Source organism: Eleutherodactylus coqui, chromosome 11 (assembly GCF_035609145.1).
Source record: "Eleutherodactylus coqui strain aEleCoq1 chromosome 11, aEleCoq1.hap1, whole genome shotgun sequence".
Lineage (NCBI taxonomy): Eukaryota > Metazoa > Chordata > Amphibia > Anura > Eleutherodactylidae > Eleutherodactylus > Eleutherodactylus coqui.
Genome location: NC_089847.1, coordinates 89,390,743 through 89,411,840, shown reverse-complemented (window position 1 = coordinate 89,411,840; position 21,098 = coordinate 89,390,743). Strand labels below are relative to the sequence as shown.

General features: G+C 43.9%; 1 protein-coding gene across 4 annotated transcripts in view; it reads right to left on the bottom strand.

Annotated features, from left to right (window-relative positions):
• The window catches only part of RASSF7 (Ras association domain family member 7), a 70,501-nt gene that overhangs the window by 8,661 nt on the left and 40,742 nt on the right, over positions 1 to 21,098 (bottom strand). For 2 of the 4 annotated variants that reach the window (XM_066582994.1, XM_066582991.1), the window contains exons 2-3: positions 6,748 to 6,942; positions 4,674 to 5,566 (exon numbers count right to left, since the gene is read on the bottom strand). In XM_066582994.1, coding sequence (XP_066439091.1) covers positions 4,674 to 5,566; positions 6,748 to 6,850 — 996 coding nt within the window. In that variant the 5' untranslated portion in view covers positions 6,851 to 6,942. Of the gene's footprint in view, positions 1 to 4,673; positions 5,567 to 6,747; positions 6,943 to 7,756; positions 7,947 to 12,983; positions 13,215 to 21,098 lie in introns of those variants that run through there. The other 2 variants (XM_066582993.1, XM_066582992.1) reach the window with 2 other exon arrangements.

Here is a 21,098-nt window from a genome sequence, read left to right as displayed (position 1 = left end):
CAATGGCCGAAGCGTTCTGAGAGATGTGAAAATAAATAGGACATGCAGTGTTTTTACCTCACAGCATCGCTCAAGAATCCATTCAAAAAAATGGAGTTCATATTCGCACAAGTTTTGTGCGTCTCGCAGCACACAAAACTCATGCGAGATTCACGCGTTCGTGAATGTACCCTCAGATGAACGTGTATTTCTCCACTTATGCGTCTGTGATAATCAAGGCAGCATAACGGGACGAAACAAAACCACCAATTTCAATGGGATTTCAGTGGTTTTGACTCACTAGCTCTTTTCTTGGCTGTTAATTGTACGGCTGAGAAAAGATAAGACTTGTCCCATCTTCTCCGCACGGAGTGAATACTACTTGCAGGAAAGATCAGGCGTCACCTATCTTCCAACGTTTTTTTTTCTTCTAACTCCTGCGCTCCGTTCGGGCGAAACTATGCTCCGTAGCGACGCCTACGGACATCTGGGTCTACCCTCAAGCTGCAGTTTTTATGGAAGTTTTTCATGCAGTTTTTGAACTAAAGCCAGAGGTGCATCCAGCAAGAAGGCGAATTACAAATCAATCCTTAAGATTTCCAATTCCTTTTCATTGTACTTCTGGTGAGGTTTTACTGTGTTACAGCTACTGAAATTACATCTACACTGCTCAGTACTTCTCTATGATGTCTTCCATACTGCTGTTGCTTTGTTGTGTATGAGAGAAAAAGACAGAGGAGCAGCTATTCTTCACCCATCAACTCAGGTAAAAACTTAGAATTAGAGATACAGCCTGTAGAGCAGAGAACGCTACAAATGCAGGATAAAAAGCCATAGGATCCCAAGAAATGGTGCTGCTATTCCTTCTGTGCGCACACACGGTCCTGCCATGGTTTCTCTCTAAATACAGTTTGAGCAAAATGAACCTAGTGAGTCACATGGAGGTCAAAGGTGCAAACTTGGATCTTTGTTTGACCTGGCCTCCTGGTTTCCACCATTTTTGGAGGACTCAATGGGATAGTTGCATGCAGATTACACTTTATGGTTGGGGTTCCCAGCAGAGGAGCATCTAAATTCTCTGCTTATTGTCTGGTGACAATCCTAACAGATGGACATTGTCCAACGTGTAATACCACTTTAGGCCTCCCTCACACACTTTTTTTTTTTTTACAGCGTTTACCACTGCCTTTTCAGCGCTGCGCTAAATGCTGTACAACGCTCCCATTCATTTCACACAAGTGTCAAAACGCAGAGTCTTCAACGCTGCGCTTTGACAGCGACGCATGTTCTACCTTTGGCCGTTTTCAACCCAGCGTCACACATTGATATGAATGGGCAGCGTTAGCAGCGCTGCTGAAAGTGTAGCAAAACTTGGTGCCGCGCTTTGAGCATCGCTAAACGCAGCTTTAGCTGCACTACAGAAAAAAAGTTATACTCACCGCTGCTGGTGCTGCTTTTCGGGGCTCTGGCCACTTGTCAGAAGATCGTTTGCCAGTGATGGGATTTGACCCCGGCTCCAGCAAGAGGTTGCTCTGATTGGCTGTGATTGGTGCTGGAGTAGCCATTCAATAAATGAATGGCTCACGGTTCAGCCAATCAGAGTACTCTCTTGCTGGGGTGTGGTCTTGAAACTCCGTTACCAGCAAGAGATGCTCTGCAGGAACAGACAAGTGCCTGAAAGCCCACAGCAATGCCGTCTACTAGGTGAGTTTTTTATTTTTTTCCAGCTTCCTTGGCTGCGTTATCAGCTGTGCTGAAAAGCCACCAAAACCGCTGGAATAACGCATGCCAGCGCTGCTGAAATCACAGTAATTGCAGCATTAAAAAACGCTGCGCTTACTGCAAATGCCTGTGTGGGGGAGGCCTTAAGGGTGCGTTTACATATTGCAGATTTATTGTGGCATTTCTGTATCAATGAGAAGGTTTATAGATCTGATTAATAACCATTTCTTCTAATTGGCCCCTATGTAACTTATTTTGAGTATGGACATCTTCCTGCTTGCATTGATTAGCATCGCTGACTCTCTCAATAGGACAGAGCAGATAACCACAAGATCCATGTAACCGATGAGTGATATGAATGTTGTATCTGCAAGACTGTAACTTAACATAACCATTAGTAGCAAAATCACACATTATCAAACTTTATTAGAAGCTTGGATTTGGAACAAAGTTAAACAAAAAAAAAACATGGTCCCATCATCAGAGGAGCGGTCATTGAGCACATCAGACTGCTGCATCCTATAAGTGTGCAGACAGAAACTTTATAGTGCTTTGGCATTTGCACAATCAAGTGTCAATTTCAAAAGAATCCACCAGAGGGAGCAAGTGGATTTTTCTTAAAAACAGAAGGTGCCCTTGAATGTTTTTTTTTTTTTTAATATCTCACCAGCCGCTATTAGATTGAGTAAATACTACAGCAATTATTTCGTAACAAAGGCGTATCACATCCAACTTGTAGATACTTCGTTATTTTTTAACTAAATGTACCACTGCAATCGTGGCAAAACAGACTAATACAATTGTAAAAAAAAATTTAAAAAAATAGATGGACTTTGAAAATATTCAAGAATTGAAATAAAAGTAACCGTATGGTAGGCTCACGCGGGACGGATTTGCTGCTGACAATACACAAGGAATTCATTTTGCTTGTGGATGTGTTGCTGTGCAACAGTTAAGCCCTCTACATACAGGCTCTACATACAGGCGTAGACGCTCGTGTGAAGGAGGCCTTTAAAAGGAAAAAAAAAAAGTTACCGTCTCCCATCTACTCAGCCTCCCCAGCTGGTCTCTTCTAACCTCCAGCGATGATGTCTCAACCCAAGTGACAGCTGAAGCCTGTGATTGGCTGCAAGGCTCATGCGTCTGTACGACACCTCATCACTGGATGCAGAGACTGGGAGAGCAGGCACGACTCTTCAGGGGCGCAGGGAGGAGATGAAAGAGGGGAGACTTTTTACTTATTTTACATCTTTATTTTAGAACATGCCCCCATACCAGCAGATTTTGCTATGCTGCAGATTACCCATGGATTCAATTTAGAATTGTTGCAAATTTTAGCTTCCCTATTAAAAAAATCTGCAGCCAATCAGAATACTGATGCATTGCGGATTTAAAATCCCCATTGCGGGTCAGTTTCTGGTGTTTTTTTATTTTTACAGTGTGTGAATGACATCAGATTACGGATATTGTATTACAATGCAGAGTTTCTATATACACAAATCCGTGTTGAAAAATATACGGCCTCATGCCCACAACCGGGTCGGGTTCCGCCTGTGAAATCACGCTGCGGAATCAGACCCGGCACCCCCCAGAGAACCCATATTCACCTCTCCGGATCCACGATGAGAGTCTCTGCCAGAGAGCTGGCGCGCATGATGCTTCAGCGCTGGGCAGTAACGCAATTTCCTGTGATACTACCGCTGTGCTCACAGCGTGGAGTATCACGGGACGGATGGCTTCCTTTGATTGCAATGGAAGCAGTGGGCGCAATTTTCTGCAATGATTAGGACATGCTGCAATTCTCCCCCGCAAGCGGAAAATCGCAGTTGATTTCAGCTTGTGGGCAGGGGAGAATCTGTTAACATAGCATGTCTATGGACGGCTATTGCTGCGAGATTCGCACGGGTGCCCGACTGCGAATCCTGCAGCGATTATCTGTCAGTGTGCATTCAGGCCCACAGCTTATTGGCCTCATGTGAACATAACTTGATGGTTTTGCCCTATAACTACCATGTTTCCACTGAAAAAGACCCTGTCTTATATAGATTTTTGCCCCCAAAGAGGCACTAGGTGTTATTTTCAGGGGATGTTTTATCATACATGCCCAACAGGCTGGTTCACGACCCTCTTGCTTCTCTCCGGAGCTCCTGCAGTTCTTACCCGCCGACAGAAGATAATCCCGCCTCCAGGAAGCAATGGCTGTGATTGGTTTATCCAGGACTGCATTGATTGGCTAAGCAGCGCTCGAGAACCAATCACAGCCATCACTTCCTGGAGGTGGGATTTAAGAATCCCATAACCAGGAAGCTCTCTTCTGTGGAGCAGCCAAGCACTGCAGGAAGCCTGCCGGAGCAGCGGGTGGAACATGGACTGAGCCTGCTAGGTAAGGGTTTTTTTATGTAATGCAGCTAGGGCTTATTTTCAGGGCTGGGATTATATTTTAAGCCTCCCTGAAGATCGCCCCAAAATCAGGGTAGTGCTTATTTTAGGGGTAGATCTTATTTTGGGGGAAGCAGGGTACTTTTGTCATTTTAGCTCAAGATTAAAAGAGGTCTCAGTCTCCAAACCTTGAGGGCATTTATAGAAATCTATCAATGGGCAAGAGCAGTCAACTAAGTACAACGGTCTATACACACATTAATGATAGAGCTTTAATAAATGAAACAATGCAGGAACATTTGGTGTAGTGTGCATCACTTCACATTCACCTTGAAATTACTAGTTTTGCAGAATAAAGGAGATTTTATTTTCTTCACTGGCAACAGTCAATCTATGCCAATAAAATACACAGTTGGATACAATATTCCATCCCATGTGCTTATGGGGATGGCTGTAGCATACTTTGAGCAGTCATCATCAGCCAACATATATTTACACACAGAAGGTCCATATGAAAAGAATAGCCTTGTAGCAAGCACATGTCACATGCATAAGCCAAGCCTTGTTTTACTACAGGTGAGCAGCAAGCCTACCTCTAGGTTTCTTCTGGCCTCCTCACAAGCCCTTTGCACATTAGACAGATTACTTTCTAGTTCTTGGCTCTGTAAGGCCTTGGCTTCCAATTCCCTTCTCATTTTTGCCGCCATATCCTCGATATCAGCAGCACTGGGTGCCCCTGAAAGTCTTTTTGAGGTCTCCTTCTGGATTTCTTGCTCTAAGGCTTCAGTCCTTTCACCCAACTCTTTAATCTTAAGGGTGTAATCCTCCACTGTAGCCCTTAATTGTCTCATTTTATCTTGTCTTTTTTGCTCATCTGCCCTCTCTCTTTCGAGTTCATCCACCCAAAACATCTCCTCTGCCAGCTCAGCATCATTTCGGCGGATAAGTCTTTCCAGATAAGCGATCTCATCGTCCTCCTCATGAGGTCCGCCAGCTCTGCCCCTTTCCCATGTTTGAATGTCCTTACCTAAACCACCATTTTGCATTTCCAGTGCTTTGAGTTGCTCTTGTTGCTGTAGCACCAACTTGAAGATTTCCTCTTTGGTAGGTTTTCTATGAGCAGAGTCTTTACCAGTTGTGCCATTCTGATGTTTCTGTCTATGCTTAAGCAAAATATCACTTGAACTCATAGGTCCCAAATTAAAAGTCAAAGATTTTTTAGGCTCTTTTGACCTTGTAACTTCTGTACCATGTGTCCGAGGATTGAGAGGCAGACTAGACCTGACAAAAGTTCTTTCAGGTGGGATAGGAACACTGTCTGAAGAGGGGCGTTCCGTTAAACTGGGTCCAGTACGCTTTAATACAAAATGGACATCATTGGCGTATTGTCCACTTTTGGACAAGAATTCCAAAGGTCTCTCATGAGGTAGAAGTTGCCTTTCCTTGTCCCGTAGAGTCTGGATAAGCACATATCTTCCTGTCTGACCTGTAAGAGAATACAAGTTTGAGTATAGAAGTTTGAGTATAGAATCGAAAGGTTGACAAAGACCTTCCGAGAAATGACTTTCCATAAAAGCTTATTTTCTGCATACATTAGAGAGGTGTGTAGGAATCGGTCATCTACATTCACTGACTGTCCACATTTATGATACAACCAGTGAAATTTTCAAGAGTATTTAATACAGAGCACAACATCAATAGAAACCGATCAAACAGAAATTATTAATTGGGTGGTTCATAAATTATCAAAAAGGGCATTCCAATTTATGGAATATCCTATGGTGCAGGTCCCACCATCACTGAAACCAACACCTATTGGGGGAATGTGGCTCCATGTCACCAGTTCTGTGCAGTTGCTATGTCCATAGAATTCAAGGAAGAGGTGTGTCTTCTCCATTGAAGTCTATGGAGGTTAAGGAAAAGCATAGCGCTTTCTCACTCATAGATTTTAATGGAGAAGCCCGTACACAAGCACTCTCCATCCAAAGGGGTTGTACCAAGATTACAAGTTATCCCTTATCCACAGGATAGGAGATAACTTGCTGATCGGTTGGGGTCTCACCGCTGATCTCAAAACCAGGGATCCTGTGTACCCCCTCTACCTGTCCCCTCGGGGGTTACTTCTCTCGACACGGACGTCAGAATGAATGGAGCGCTGGCCGAGCACATTTGGTCGGAGCTCCATTCGTTTCAATGGATCTGACAGATATACCCACTTGCTTGTCACTCAGGTATCTCCGCAGTCCCATTAAAGGTGAATGATGTGTCAGCGTGCTTGCATAACCAGTGCACCATTCAGTCTTCTCCTCACTGTAGGGGAGAACAACAACCCTGCAGTGAGAAGAATGGGTGACAAGAGACCCCTGTTCAAGATCAGCAGGGGTCTCTGAAACCTCCACTCATCAGCAAGTTATATTTCTTGTGGATAGAGAAAATTTATAATCTTGTTACAGCCTCTTTTAACCAAGACCCCCTCTTGTATCCATATAGGGGAATGTCTCATTCGACGAAATCCAGCAAGTATATGGAGACTTATTTTCAGGCACTGCCAGATAGGGAAAAAAAAGTATGCAAAATTACCTTTATTCAGTCAAACCGCAATCTCCATCAAAAGGAAGAGCTGATTTGCATACAAATGGCAGATAAATCTTAAAAGTAAACACTTACCTATGGCCTGGGCCAGGGCGATGACCACATCCTGGCAGGAGGTCTGCTCTGTTACCCCACAGACGACTCTTTGGACCCCATCTACCCAGACTTTCAATTCCATGCTGAAGACAAGCAATTTGGAGCAGAAAAGAAGACTGGGCACAATGGATGATGGTTAGTTTAGTATCTCATCACAGTTCACAAGATGTAAACCTAAAAAGAAGAAGAAAATAAAGTTACACATAGTGTCATACATGCATGTACATTTATAGCATCTTTCTAGAGGACAGAACTATCGTGCTATGAGCACACCATTCACTGTGGAATCACCAAGGATCATCGAAGGCTTGGCCAAGACGAAGTTGAGCGAGAGGCTCTTAACGCACGTCATAAAAATGTTACCATTAAAACCAATTCTAATCTTGTTATTTGTATAGCGCCAACTTATTCGGCAGCGCTTTCAGATAATTTATTTATTACCCCCCAACAAGCTGGGTACTCATTTTACTGACCTCAGAAGGATGGAAGGCGGAGTCAACCTTGAGCCGGCTACCTAAGCCACGCGGAGATTGAACTTGCAACCTTCAGGTCGTGAGCAAGAGCTTAGGATTGCATTTCTGCTGCCTTAGCACTCTGTGCCACACGAGGCTCTGTCATACAGATGTACACACCAAATAGTTTAAATTCCCGGGTTGTACAGGAAAATGCTGATTGACAAGAAGTAGTCATTCACTGGCCAATCACCCAGGCAACCAGTAAATGAGAACGACTGTATTAAAACCGAATGATTAGAAAACGAGCCAACGGTGATTTTCATGCTTGCATAAAATGAACGATAAGCAAACAAATTATTGTTCAATCGTTGCTCATGTTTCACGATCCAGCGATAATCATTCCATGTAAAGGTGCCCCAAGGGTCTACGGTGGTGTCAAAGTGGCTCCCGGCAAACATAAGACGGCACTTAAACTCTGCTAGTAAAACATCAATGATCATTTGCATAGGTACGATCAAATCAGACATTGTTACCTTGACTTGTATGGAGTTCTACCGTGTGATCCAGAAGACAAGAACAAGTACTCTACACACCCTACTGAAGGTAGCACGCTAGTAGTGATATCAGGGAAGAGATACATGTAATAGATGAAGTGTCACTACTCCGACTGACACCGGAATGTGTTCATAAACAGAAAAACCTCGGAAAAGAATGTGGAAGGAAAGATGGGTGCAACTGCTCAAACCGACAGGAGAGGCAATGAGTCACCGCAGAAAAATCCTGAGACAGGACATGCAAATGAAGCGCAGGTATATTTATATCCATATACGCACACAATACCGCATCTCACTGGATCGAGTCATTATACACTGGGAAGGAAGTCGTTCCATGACCACCACAGGCTGCAGAACGAGTTGTATAAGAGGACAGAATATTAACATCACATCGTTATGTCATGTTGTCAAGAGGAGAACACCTATGCATGTATGAAAATGAGCATGGATATATGTTAAAGGGCCATTTCCATCTCAGACATTTATGGCGTATCCACAGGATATCCATGCCTGAAAACTCTGCGGAATAAGTTGGCGCTATACAAATAAAGGTTGTTATTGTTATATATGTCTGATATTTAAGAGCTCCACATTTCTCGCCAGAAAGGCGGTCCCTGTATACAAAGGGGTTTTGCCAGCTCAAGCATGATTGGCTGAGATAGGAATACCCTATTCCCACCCCACTCATCGGCAGTATAATGTACTTTGCTGCTGAGCGTCATTGCAAACCCCACATATTAAACACAGGGTGTGTAAACTCATTCACACTGAATGCAACCCATCGAATACAATGGGGTTATTCACCTGTGCATATTTTCGGTCACAAAAAAAGCTACGCAGCATATCTCACTTTGATGCATATTAAACGCCGAAATAGGTTATTGAAGTGAGTGACACTGCACAAATATGCACGGTAAGTCACATTCACTGTGTATTTGTGCATGAAATGAATGGCCTTAAGTCAGTAGGTCACACAACCAGATTTGAATTGCGGATTCCGCGATCGGCATCCGCGCAGACGATCTGCCATAAAACGCGGGCATTGTAAGGCATGCTTTTTCAAACTTTCTGCAAGCAGAAGAAAAATCGCAGCATGCTCTATTTTACGTGAAATACACGTGGACGGCCTCCATTGCAGTAAATGGAGGCATGCGACTCGCAGCCCATAAGCAATTAACATTATTTATGGGCTGCAGGTACCCGCGTTATTGCTGAGCGACGGCACAGGAAATATATAATTTTTTAAAAACTACAGTTTACTGTACTGTTTTAAAAAACAGTTACTTGCCGTACGAAAGGTCAATGGCCGTGCTCTCAGCCGGAATCCGTAGTGGGCCTCCCGCATGCGGTATCTGCCCCCTTCGTGTGAGCCTGGCCTTACTTGTTTTTTTTTGTGCACGTAAATAGGCATGCAGGGCATGAGCCCTTAAGTGGGATTTTTCACTAATGGACATTTTCGCTTATAGGGAAATTAAGTATCTGATCACTGAGGGTCCGACAGCAATCCCAATATCTGTGCACCCCAAGTCCCCCTTGTGAATGGCACAGTAGTGTGCATCCGTGACCACCAATCCATTTATCACAAATGTCGGGATTGTTGGAGGTCCCAATGGTCAGACACTTCTCGTTCTTGTGCCTAGGGCATAAAAGTCATTAGTGCGAAAACCATCTGTAAGTTCTGCAGGCTACAGTACAACCAGATGTTACCCGAGTGTAAGATATCATGTCCATCCCCAATCTATAGCCCACAGCGCTGCCGGATCCCACAACTGTATCTCAGCAACTATGTCACTTTTCAGGAATGGTCACATCAGTGAAATGCTTGTGTTACAGTCAGACTATTGGGAACAATGGTTTAGCCACATTAACACTTTCCCCAAATCATCTTCAGGGTGTGTTCACATGAGTGTAGGCGTATTTACGTTCGCACGAGCGCAGCGTATAATCGCCGGAAAGAACGTTTTTCGCCGATCACGACCAGAGCTAGAAAGCGTATTTTCGTTTGTTCCTACTTTGCAAACTATCTTTTCGGCCATCGAATATGCATTGGCGCGTATTTCGATCGCATATGTTCTGGGTTGCCGTTTTTACGCGCCGTAAAATCGCCCGTGCGAACGAATACATTGGAAATCAATGCCTCAGATGGTCACGTTTATATGATTGGGCGCAAAAACGCGCCGTTTATGCGCTCGTGTGAACGCACCCTAATACAGATCATACGGTCTTAAAGGCAATTTTCGAAATGACCTTCTAGGTGTCAAAGAACTGAAAGGGTTAAAATGTTCTGCAACACATGTATTAATAGTGTGATGTGTGTTTGGAAATACAAAAACAATGTGAACTATTCTGACACAGCTAGTTAAAGGTAATAAATTGTATGAGGTCATCACAGAAGAAACCCTGCAATGGCAGGAACAAACCCTTAGGAAACAAGATTATGCAATTAAGATGATGATTTGCTATAAATATGAGTAGGATGTATTTATAGCAGGATGTCGCTCTAAGCACCATGTACAGATTATATATAGACCTAATCTTCATGGAAGGTTAAGTAACTTTGGGACTACATTGTATCCCTTCTGTACTGATCCAGGGTGACCGGCTGTATTTTAGTCCCGAGCTGCATTAACACTTCTTCTGTCGCTCTCGTTGACTCAGGCAGTTCTTACATCTTTCGGCCCGGTTACATCATCGTCGGGCGTTCTGCTAAAAATCTCAGTTATTGCATTCCGCTAAGACACAGGACAGAAACCAAACGGCCTCCATTATAGTCAAGGGGTCTATTCGGCACCGTTTAGTTCCATCGTAAGACCGATCTGTTTGGCCAGTGGGTTCCGTTTCCTGCTCCCAGACTGGAGCAGGAAGATGGAACCTCATAGAACAGATGTGAATGAGCCCTAGGGCTTCCTACACACGGCTGAGCGCGATATTGGGCCATGAAACTAAGTCCGATATTGCGCTCATGCATGTGCGATGTACCAACGGATGTGAGGTGCTTTTTTGGTGAGGGCGAATGCCACGTCGGTGGATTAGCAAGTGCTTCTCATGGGAAACCACTAGAGATGAGCGAGCATCTCGCTCTCTCTCTTGATGAGCAGATGTCGCACAATTTTGACGGCTGTGTGAAATCAGTCCTAGTTGAGCTTTTATAAATGTAGCGGGACAATTCGTTTTTCCTCCATCTGATAACTACAGGACACTAAAAATATGCAGGACACATATGCCCATGTGAGTGAGCCCTTTGGCTGGGTTTACACATGACAACTATAATTCGGATAGTGGCTCTAGTGGGTTGATCACGCATGAACGACATGCTTGTATACAGAGCGATTGTTCTTCATGTTCGTGGTCACTGAAGCGCACACCTCCCTGCAAAGTATATTGGCTAGTCGTTAATTTATGGTGTTGTAGGGAGGTGGCGGGTTCCTTTTAAGTTATTGTGTTGTTAGCGGAGGCGACAGGGAGACAGGCCATATATAGTTTTTTTTATACTCCCCTGCCCCCTGGTTCCCACAGTGTCCCCCTCTGAAGATCGCAGGTGCACAGCAATCTGAAAATGGTCAAAGTGCACACCAGACGATAATACAGCAACTAGTAACTGCTTTTAGGTGAGCTGAAAAGAAATGGACTAGGGAGTAAATTCTTGCTAGTCACCCTATTGATGGCTGTGATTACACGGAATAAGTACCACTTACATTCAGCGGACGATAGTTTTATATAAAGCCACCATTAGTTTGTAGAGGTGTACATGGAAAAATGGTCCTTGAAGATCGCCCTATAATGGGGTCCATAGGAGGCTTTAGGTGTTGCATTCAGGATCGATGTGATACAAATCCTAAGTTTGGTTTGCATGGCCTCCGTGGACGTGTGACTATTGGTGAGGCAGTGAATTTTCAGTTTAGCTCAGTTTGTTTTAAGGTTTTCTTGCCTTGTATGTAGGTTTACAAACGCATTGCTGGCCAACTAGGTTCTATAGTCCATGATGGTGTCCTCTCGCTAGACCATTTTTTTCTCTCTATAGGCAGCCATTGTGCTTTCAGTAGTGCTGTAATCTTAACATGATTGGAACGCAATGAAAAGTCAATGTGAACTCCGGTCTGACATAAAATGGCCCTATAATTGTGGTAGAACTCTTTAAAAGGTCTTTGGAAGTATGGGACACTGGGCCATCTGTTCTTGTCAACAAATGGATTGTCAAGGATCGTTCTTGCATCATTAAATAAGCAATCTGGGATAAGAACATACCCCGTTTCTCCAAAAATAAGAGCTACCCTGAAAATAAGCCTTACCCTGCTTTTTCAAGATTTTGGGAGAGGCTTGAAATATAAGCCCTACCCCAAAAATAAGCCCTAGCTGCATTACATAAAAAAAAAAAAAAAAAAAAAAGGGAATACATTACCTAGCAGGCTCGGTCCAGGTTCCTCCCACTGTTTTTGGAGAAAGCAGCTATATTTTTCAAATTCTGGACAAAGTCTTTAAAAGGGGCACTAACTTTTCAGACAACTTATGTTCATCTACTGACTTGTGTTATTCTCGTCATTTCTAGAATATACTTCCATTAAAAATGTTGTTGCTTTACCACTGCAAATCACGTTTGAAGTGGCTGCCACTAGGGGGCCTCCCTTCCAGCTTCTTTGTAATCCACTGACTTTTTGGCAAAGAGCTTCTATAGTAACAAAGACACAGGGGGACGTTTGCATAGCAACAAGGGTCTGACTGGACCAGAGACAGTGCAATACAGTCTGGGAAGTCAGGATAAGGAAGTCAGGACAGTGAACTACTGGTTGAATGCTAGGCTTGCTACACACCCCCTCCCTGAAAGTAGATTGCAAAGAGCAGAAAAATAGGAAAGACCACCTGAACATCAGAACCTAGACATTAAATGGGGTGTAACAGCAGAAATATACCAGGTAAAGAGAACCTGGTGTATTTTAGTAAGCTTGTTGAAAACTCTGATACGCTTTAAGCCTGATAGACAAACTATTAAAGAGTCAATGCACAAAATGATAAATCAGACTTGCTCAGTCTAATAGTAGTACAGGAAACCAGACATAACTATTATAATACTATAGCTTCTCTACCATTACGGATAATCTGCTGTAGAAATACTTTCGTTAAGAGACTTTGGTTAATAATTATACAGCAAGCAATTACTTTACACTTGGTTCCTGAAAACTCTTCCATACTTGGAATATACTGTACATACCTCAGTGAGCAGAGATTCTTCAGATGTTTCTTTTGGGTGCGTCACCTGTTTTACGAGCCTCCTACGTACATTGACCTGTCCAGTTACAAGTATCACCGTAGAGTTGCACAACATTTACCATGTAGGCTTTCTATAAGCAACCGTACTTCATATCTCATTATATCAACGGCACAGGATAAAGTTAGAACATCCATAGGAGCTCTGGGGCAGATGAGAACAGCTACTGTCCAGCCTGTGAATGATCTTAATGTCCCCTGGAAAAGCCTGATTTATAAAGCCCCCACCTCCTGCTCTTCCCCCTCCCCAGTTTCAGGGTAAACAGGAGTGGCGGCTGGACTCGTAGAACCAGCCTGCTCCAACACAAAGAGGATATAGTAGCCAACATAGTAAAGCTATTCTTGTGCTACTGGTGGACAAGTAAAATTGGTCTTACGTCAGGGTGGAATTGCAGAGATGGGTCTACTATTATAGATGCACACAATACGGCAGGAGATAAAGAATGGCCGTCTCAGGAAGGATAATTATAGTGGTCAGGTCTGCTACGTCAGGGAATCAAAACTTGCTGCACTGCAAAGTGTAAAATCTGCAGCAAAAACAGGCACTTATGTCCTGCTGATCTGCATGTTGTGCCGGAGGAGTTTTGACCTTAAGAAAGGCTTACGAAAAACTAATGAAAACTGTCAACTTGTCACTAAGGTACGGTCCCAAGATGTGCATAGCGTGGCTCTTGAATGCACTGCTATTGCTAGTTTTATCACAAATCCACTCCATTTTCAAAGGCTTGTTAAATGTTGGAACAAATTAAATTGCTGCATTGTGGGATTTGCCAGAAAAGTGGCAAAGGAGGTTTAACACTGATAAATGTAAGGTTCTGCACATGGAATACAGGGGAATACACATCACCATTACACACTAAATGGGAAACCACTTGTAACACTGACATGGAAAAGGACTTAGGGGGTTTTAGTTAACTGTAAGCTTAATCGGAGCAACCAGTGTCAGGCAGCTGCTGCCAAGGCAAAAAGGATCATGGGGTGCATCAAAAGAGGTCTAGGGCATAGGATGAGAACATTGTTCTTCCTCTTTACAAGTCACTGGTCAGATCACACAGGGAATATTGTGGACAGTTTTGGGCACCAGTACTTAAGAAGGACATATCAGAGCATGAGTGGGTACAAAGGCGGGCAACTAAAGTAATAAATGGAATAGGTAAACTACAATACCCAGAGTGGCTATCAAAATTGGGGATATTTAGTTTAGAAGAAGAAAAAAAAAAAAAACACGGCTGAGGGGCGACCTAATAACTATGTATAAATATATCAGGGGAGAATACAGAGATCTCTCCCATCATCTGTTTATACCCAGGACTGTGACTGTAACAAGGGGGCGCCCTCTGCGTCTAGACGAAAGAAGGTTTCTACACAGGACATAGGCCTCCTTCCCACAAGCAGATTTGCATTGTGAAATCTGGAACGGGATTGCACCTCCGGATTCAACAGTAAATCCAGCCCATAGCGTGATATGGCAAAATGCAATTTCCTGCCCATGAGCGGAAATAGATTGCGATTTTCTGCTCGTGGGTGAGAAATCACAACATGCTGCAATTTTGTGCGGGATACATATGGCCGGCTTCCATTTAAGTCATTGAAAGCCACCTGTCCCGCGGAACTTCCGCAGTGAGCAATGCGGAAGTATTGCGGGATCCGAGTCATCGCAGAGCACCGGTGGCTACTGCGCATGCACAATGGAGTCCCAGCAGGCACATCTGCAGCGCCGAATAGAAGACATCAGACAGGTACGCAGGGGATCACTGGCCAGGCACGGAATCAAACTCAGCTGTGGGAGTTCTACATGTGGTGTCTGACCCATCCGTGGGAAGGAGGCCATAGGAGGGGGTTCTTTACAGTAAGAGCAGTGAGAATATGGAACTCTCTACCTGAGAATGGGGTAATACTGGATGGCCTTACATACTATGTTACCCCACCATAGCACAATCAGATAGGTGCTTAAAACACACTACCGTGTAGAACATAGCATAAGAGAACATATACATTCTGTGCATTAATCCCCATTGAAAGAAAACTCTAATTGTTATTTCAGTAGTTGTGTAAACAGGGTCAATCCCTAAACTTTGTTTCATTATCCCTTAATAATAGTTACTACCTGGGATAGCCCATTTTAATGCTAACACAGGGTAGATGACAGTGACATACACGTGAGGGGAAGGGGTGAAGTGTCAATCCTCTTTCACAGTGTTGGGTACTTTGGGCTTGTTCACTGGACCCCCTGGCTGAGGGTTCAAAAAAAAATAAAAGCAACTAGGGTGCAACATTAGACAGATCCATGGAAGAAGAAACCTGCTAGACAAGATATAAGCAAGACAACCGAGGTACATCCAAGAACAATGAAGTCATCAGTAACTTTCACCTCCTCCCTGGTATTGACTCCCTTCTATACATAACAATGGACTAGAAAGTCTCTCACATATCATTCTGCAGGTGCATATCCCAAGACAGTATCTCTCCATAGATTGAATTAACCTAAAGATACATGTATTGTTCTACATAAAACCAATTTATCAAATGTTCTTAACCCCTTAAGGACCAAGCACGGTAAATATACAGCGCTTGGTCCTAGACTTTAACCCTGGCGATAGCAAAAATACAGTGCAAGATTGAAGCGTCTGCTGCAGCAATCAAGCAGAAGCAGGTTGGGTCCTCAGCTGTTAGGCACAACTAAGAACCCAAAGGAGAAGGGAGAAGCAGATTTTAACCACTTCTGCCGCCTCCTTTTCCGGGTACATAACGCTCAATGAGCGCTATGTACTGAGAAGTAAAAGTGGAAGGGTTTCTTCCACTACGCGATCCAGCAATCACATGACCGCCGGATCCCCTCTGTTACAGCAGAGCTACAGGGTCCTAGCAGACCCTGATCAGCTCTGTTAGTGGCTTTGTCACTACAGGGGATGTTTTCCATTGTAGCTGGGGAATATATAGGAGCCACAGTTACAGGGGAAAAGTGTGTAATAATGGGAAAAAAAAAAAAGATGACCATGTGAATGAGAAGACTTCTATGATGTCATAAGGCAGGGAAGGGGGTAGATGGGGCAGATGGTAAGAAAAAAAAAAGTTGCAAAAATAAAGTTTAAAAAAAAATTACAGAATAAAAATGACTCAAAGCCAACGACAACCAAAACAGTCACCATATGCGCTGTGTAATCCGAAACCATGCATATTATATGTCGAAACGTCTGAAACAAAATGGAGGAACCCATTCCCATACTTTGTTTGTTTTTTTTAAATATATTTACGCTAAAATAACTATAAAATGTAGAAAACAAAGAAAAAAATAATCTTTTTTAGCTTTTTTGCCCCCAATAAAAGGAACAAAAAAAAGGCAGTGAAAGAGACATTTAAAAAATAGCCCTATATGTCATGGGTAAAAAAAATACACAGGAAAAATAATTTTGGTAGCTTTAAAAAAAAAAAAAAAAAAAGAACTAGGTCAGTAAAACCACCACATGGGTAAAATCCCTAGATAGAGGGTCGGGTCCTTTATGTATAAAACAGCCTGGTCCTTCAGGGGTTAAGTTAGGTGTGGGTGAGATTGAACATTGTAGTGGTTATGAAGAAAGATTAGTATAATTGTGGCACAAGTAGATACATATATATTAGTATACCACATGAACGCTGCTTCAGTGCAACCATGGGGCTGCAGCAGACATTGGGAGCACTCTTGTTACCGGCTTAAACAAGTGCACCCTATCAGAGATGTTCAAACACCGGGTTCAATTACCTCTAAAGCCTACCATACAACGTTCTCCAAGTTCTCCCAATTATCATATTGCTCTTGCATCAGGTCAACTACTATCACAACAAAGTCTACAGACCATACATGTGTGTATTCATTTAACAAGCTGCTTTAAAGCAAATTATCACAAGATAGAAATTAATTCAGTCATGCTATTTTATCAGTTTTTCCTGAAAGTACGGGAGTTCTAAGAATCAGTATTTAAACAGGTTATCCGATGTGAAAATTGCCAACTGCTACAAAAGGTCTCTGGAAATAAGCTGAACATGATTACACTACGGGAACCTCTACGGTGAGCTCAGTAGTAACGGCTGCAACACCACAAGGCACAAAATCTGCATTACATGATGCCTATCAAAAAACAAAAGGAACGATTGCTGGAGGAGTCATAATGTCTATACATTACACAAAGCCTAGCCATACACATTAGCTATAGAGTGACTGAACCCGTGGATTTCTACAGGACCAATTGGCCTCCCAACAGTTCCCCAACAGCAATTAAGAACTAGAAAGAAAAGGATGAGTGGAGCGACCTTGTGTTGAAGTCTAAAGCTGAAAGCTGAACCATAGGATTAAGCAGATGGGCTCAAGGAGGTGCTGCCAACCACATGTACACCTTACTGGTGGTAGGCGTGGACTAATGTGCAGACACTAGTATGTGGAAAAAAGTTTGGCACATGGGTAACCTTCCAAGAAAAGACGTTTCAACAAGTGGAGAATCAAAACTGCTTTATGGTTGAATTAACATGGACCCACCATAACACACATTTCTAGGCAGAAAGCCTCTTGTTCAGTTAAGCTGGGGTAAGGACAGCTGAGCTGTGTCACTGGGTGCCCATTATTTCACAACCTGACTTGTTGCCCTAAACAGGACCAGCCAACCACACAGCTATCCTCACCCCAGCTTAACTGAAGAAGAGTCTCTCCACCTCGAAACACTTTCTAGGCTGGTTTCCTGTTGATTCATCAATAGAGAAGTTTTTATCCTCCACTTCTTGTCAAAACATCTTCTCTTGGAAGGTTGTGCCGTGTGCCGGACTTTTTCTCCACAATAGCAGTTGTTAGATGAGATAAGGATCAGATAATTGCTACTGTAAGAAGTGGCTGGCAGCGGCCTTCTCCCCTCTCTACATTCCGAATACACACGCGCTTGATCAAACGTGATGGTGTTTAGTAGGTTGAAAGCTATCGAACGTGTATGGGTGACTAAAGAGAAAGAGACAGACACTCTTGGCAATCACTCTCCATTTTAACGAACAGATGAGGGTCCTGAAGGAAAGACACTCTTCCATTATCTCAGAATTCTCCATCAACATATTTGAACATGGTTATACTAAATCTTAGTTTGTGTGTGGCCGTCTTTATACCATTTACTTCTAAGGTAAACCAAATCCACAGATTTTGGCAGGACTGGACAATTATCAAATGTGTATCACGTCTGGCTGACATTCATTTGGCAGATGTGTGATAGACATGATGATTAGTCAGTGTAAAATGTCTATTGATTTGTATAAACCAAATGTCATTACAATAGCATAATACTTCAGCCTAATGTGGAACTCTGCTGCATAAGGAAAGAGTTAAATCACAGTGTTATATATATATATATATATATATATATATATATATATATATATATATATATAGCTTGTGTATATCTTGGATGAATCCCCAGCCCTGCCCCCACACAGAAAGTTACTAAACAACACAGAGACCTCTCAAAACAATGGCTTGCCACATACACAGAAACTGCTTAAGGTTGCCTGCATAGAGGACAAAGTCCAAGCTACATCCTGGCTAGTAGAGGGTGGGCAGAGAGGTGGGGGATTCTATATGATCCGACAAATGAGAATCCTATATGTTACTGATGTAATCTGTTAAACGCCCATAAAGGGCAGGTGTTATCCTTTTCAATAAAAGGCCCTGTCTGGCTGTTTCTGGGCAGAGAGCCATTTTGGATATGAGATTGATCAGCTTGTGTCTAATCTGCTCGACGATGTGTGCACACGGTACAATTCGGAAGCTACAAAATACCCCGAAGCCTGCTGGAGAAACCATAATCCAGAACAGATGTGTGGGAGAGAATAGGGCATCTTGACTTTGAACTTGCTCACCACCGGAAATGTCTGGCCGCAACTTAGAGTCCTTTTTACACGGCCGAATCGGTCAGTTTCCCGTGATCCAATGAGAACAATTATGATTCGGTGTAAATGCGTGCACAGACTGAACAGCGAACAAGAATCCGACCCCTCAACATTCAGTTCCTGAACGCATGACAACCGAACGACAATCAACCCGTGTAAACAGGTAGCAGTTCATCCATGACTGACTGCCTGTTTACTGTGACCGGAGGCAGATGGGAACGATCCCAAGCTCCTTCCGCCTTCAGTCGCTTCAACGGTGATCGCTCATTGTGTAAGGAGTAGAGATGAGCGAACACCAAAATGTTCGGGTGTTCGTTATTCGTAACGAACTTCCCGTGATGCTCGAGGGTTCGTTTCGAACAACGAACCCCATTGAAGTCAATGGGCGACCAGAACATTTTTGTATTTCGCCGATGCTCGCTAAGGTTTTCATGTGTGAAAATCTGGGCAATTCAGGAAAGTGATGGGAATGACACAGTGACGGATAGGGCAGGCGAGGGGCTACATGTTGGGCTGCATCTCAAGTTCCCAGGTCCCACTATTAAGCCACAATACCGGCAAGAGTGGGCCCCCCCCCCTCCCAACAACTTTTACTTCTGAAAAGCCCTCATTAGCATGGCATACCTTTGCTAAGCACCACACTACCTCCAACAAAGCACAATCACTGCCTGCATGACACTCCACTGACACTTCTCCTGGGTTACATGCTGCCCAAACGGCCCCCCTCCCCCCCACAGCGCACACCAAAGTGTCCCTGCGCAGCCTTCAGCTGCCCTCATGCCACACCACGCTCATGTCTATTTAGAATTGCGTCTGCCATGACGAGGGACCGCAGGCACACACTGCAGAGGTTGGCACGGCTAGGCAGCGACCCTCTTTAAAAGTGGCGGAGCGATAGCCCACAATGCTGTACAGAAGCAATGATAAATAGAATCCTGTGCCACCGCCATCAGGAGCTGCACACGTGGGCATAGCAATGGGGAACCTATGTGCCACACACTATTCATTCTGTCAAGGTGTCTGCATGCCCCAGTCAGACCGGGCTTTTTAATTCATAGACACAGGCAGGTACAACTCCCTATTGTGAAGTCCCTGTCGACCCACAGCATGGGTGGCTCCCTGGAACCCACCGGCGGTACACAGAAATATCCCATTGCATTGCCCAACACAGCTGAGGTAGTAATGTCGTGCTTAATGCAGGTGGGCTTCGGCCCACACTGCATGCCCCAGTCTGACTGGGGTTCTTTATAAGTGTACAGATGTAGTAAAAACTCCGTGTGCACCTACAGCATGGGTGGGTGCCAGGAAGCCACCGGCGGTACATAGAAATATCCCATTGCATTGCCCAACACAGCTGAGGTAGTAATGTTGTGCTTAACCCTTTCCAATCCAATTTGTATATGGTTTTCCTAGGGGGCTTACTCTTTTTCTGCTGTTATACAACGGCGCTATATGCTGGCTAAAGCCAGTACTGCATGAGCTGACACGTAGGATAGGCTCCGACAGCAGAGAGGCTGGCAATATACAGTAAGAGAACCCCGACGGACGTCTACCAACAACGGAGCTGTACAGCCTTAAACCCTAATGTCTTCACAGGTCACACAGTGGACTGGAAAGGGTTAATGCAGGTGGGTTTCGGCCCACACTGCATGCCCCAGTCAGACTGGGGTTCTTTACAAGTGGACACATGTAGGTTTAACTCCCTGTGGACCCACTGCCTGGGTGGGTGCCAGGAAGCCACCGGCGGTACATAGAAATATCCCATTGCATTGCCCAACACAGCTGAGGTAGTAATGTCGTGCGTAATACAGGTGGGCTTCGGCCCACACTGCATGCCCCAGTCAGACGGGTTTTTTAGAAGTGTACAGAAGTATTAAAAACTCAGTGTGCACCTACAGCATGGGTGGCTCCCTGGAACCCACCGGCGGTACACAAAAATATCCCATTGCATTGCCCAACACAGCTGAGGTAACGTCAGCTGTAATGCAGGTGGGCTAAAAATTAATTTGATTACACTGTAGGCGAGGGCCCACAAAAATTGCTGTATCAACAGTACTAATGTACATCCCAAAAATTGGCCATGGCCAGCCAAGAGGGCAGGTGAAACCCATTAATCGCTTTGGTTAATGTGGCTTAAGTGGTAACTAGGCCTGGAGGCAGC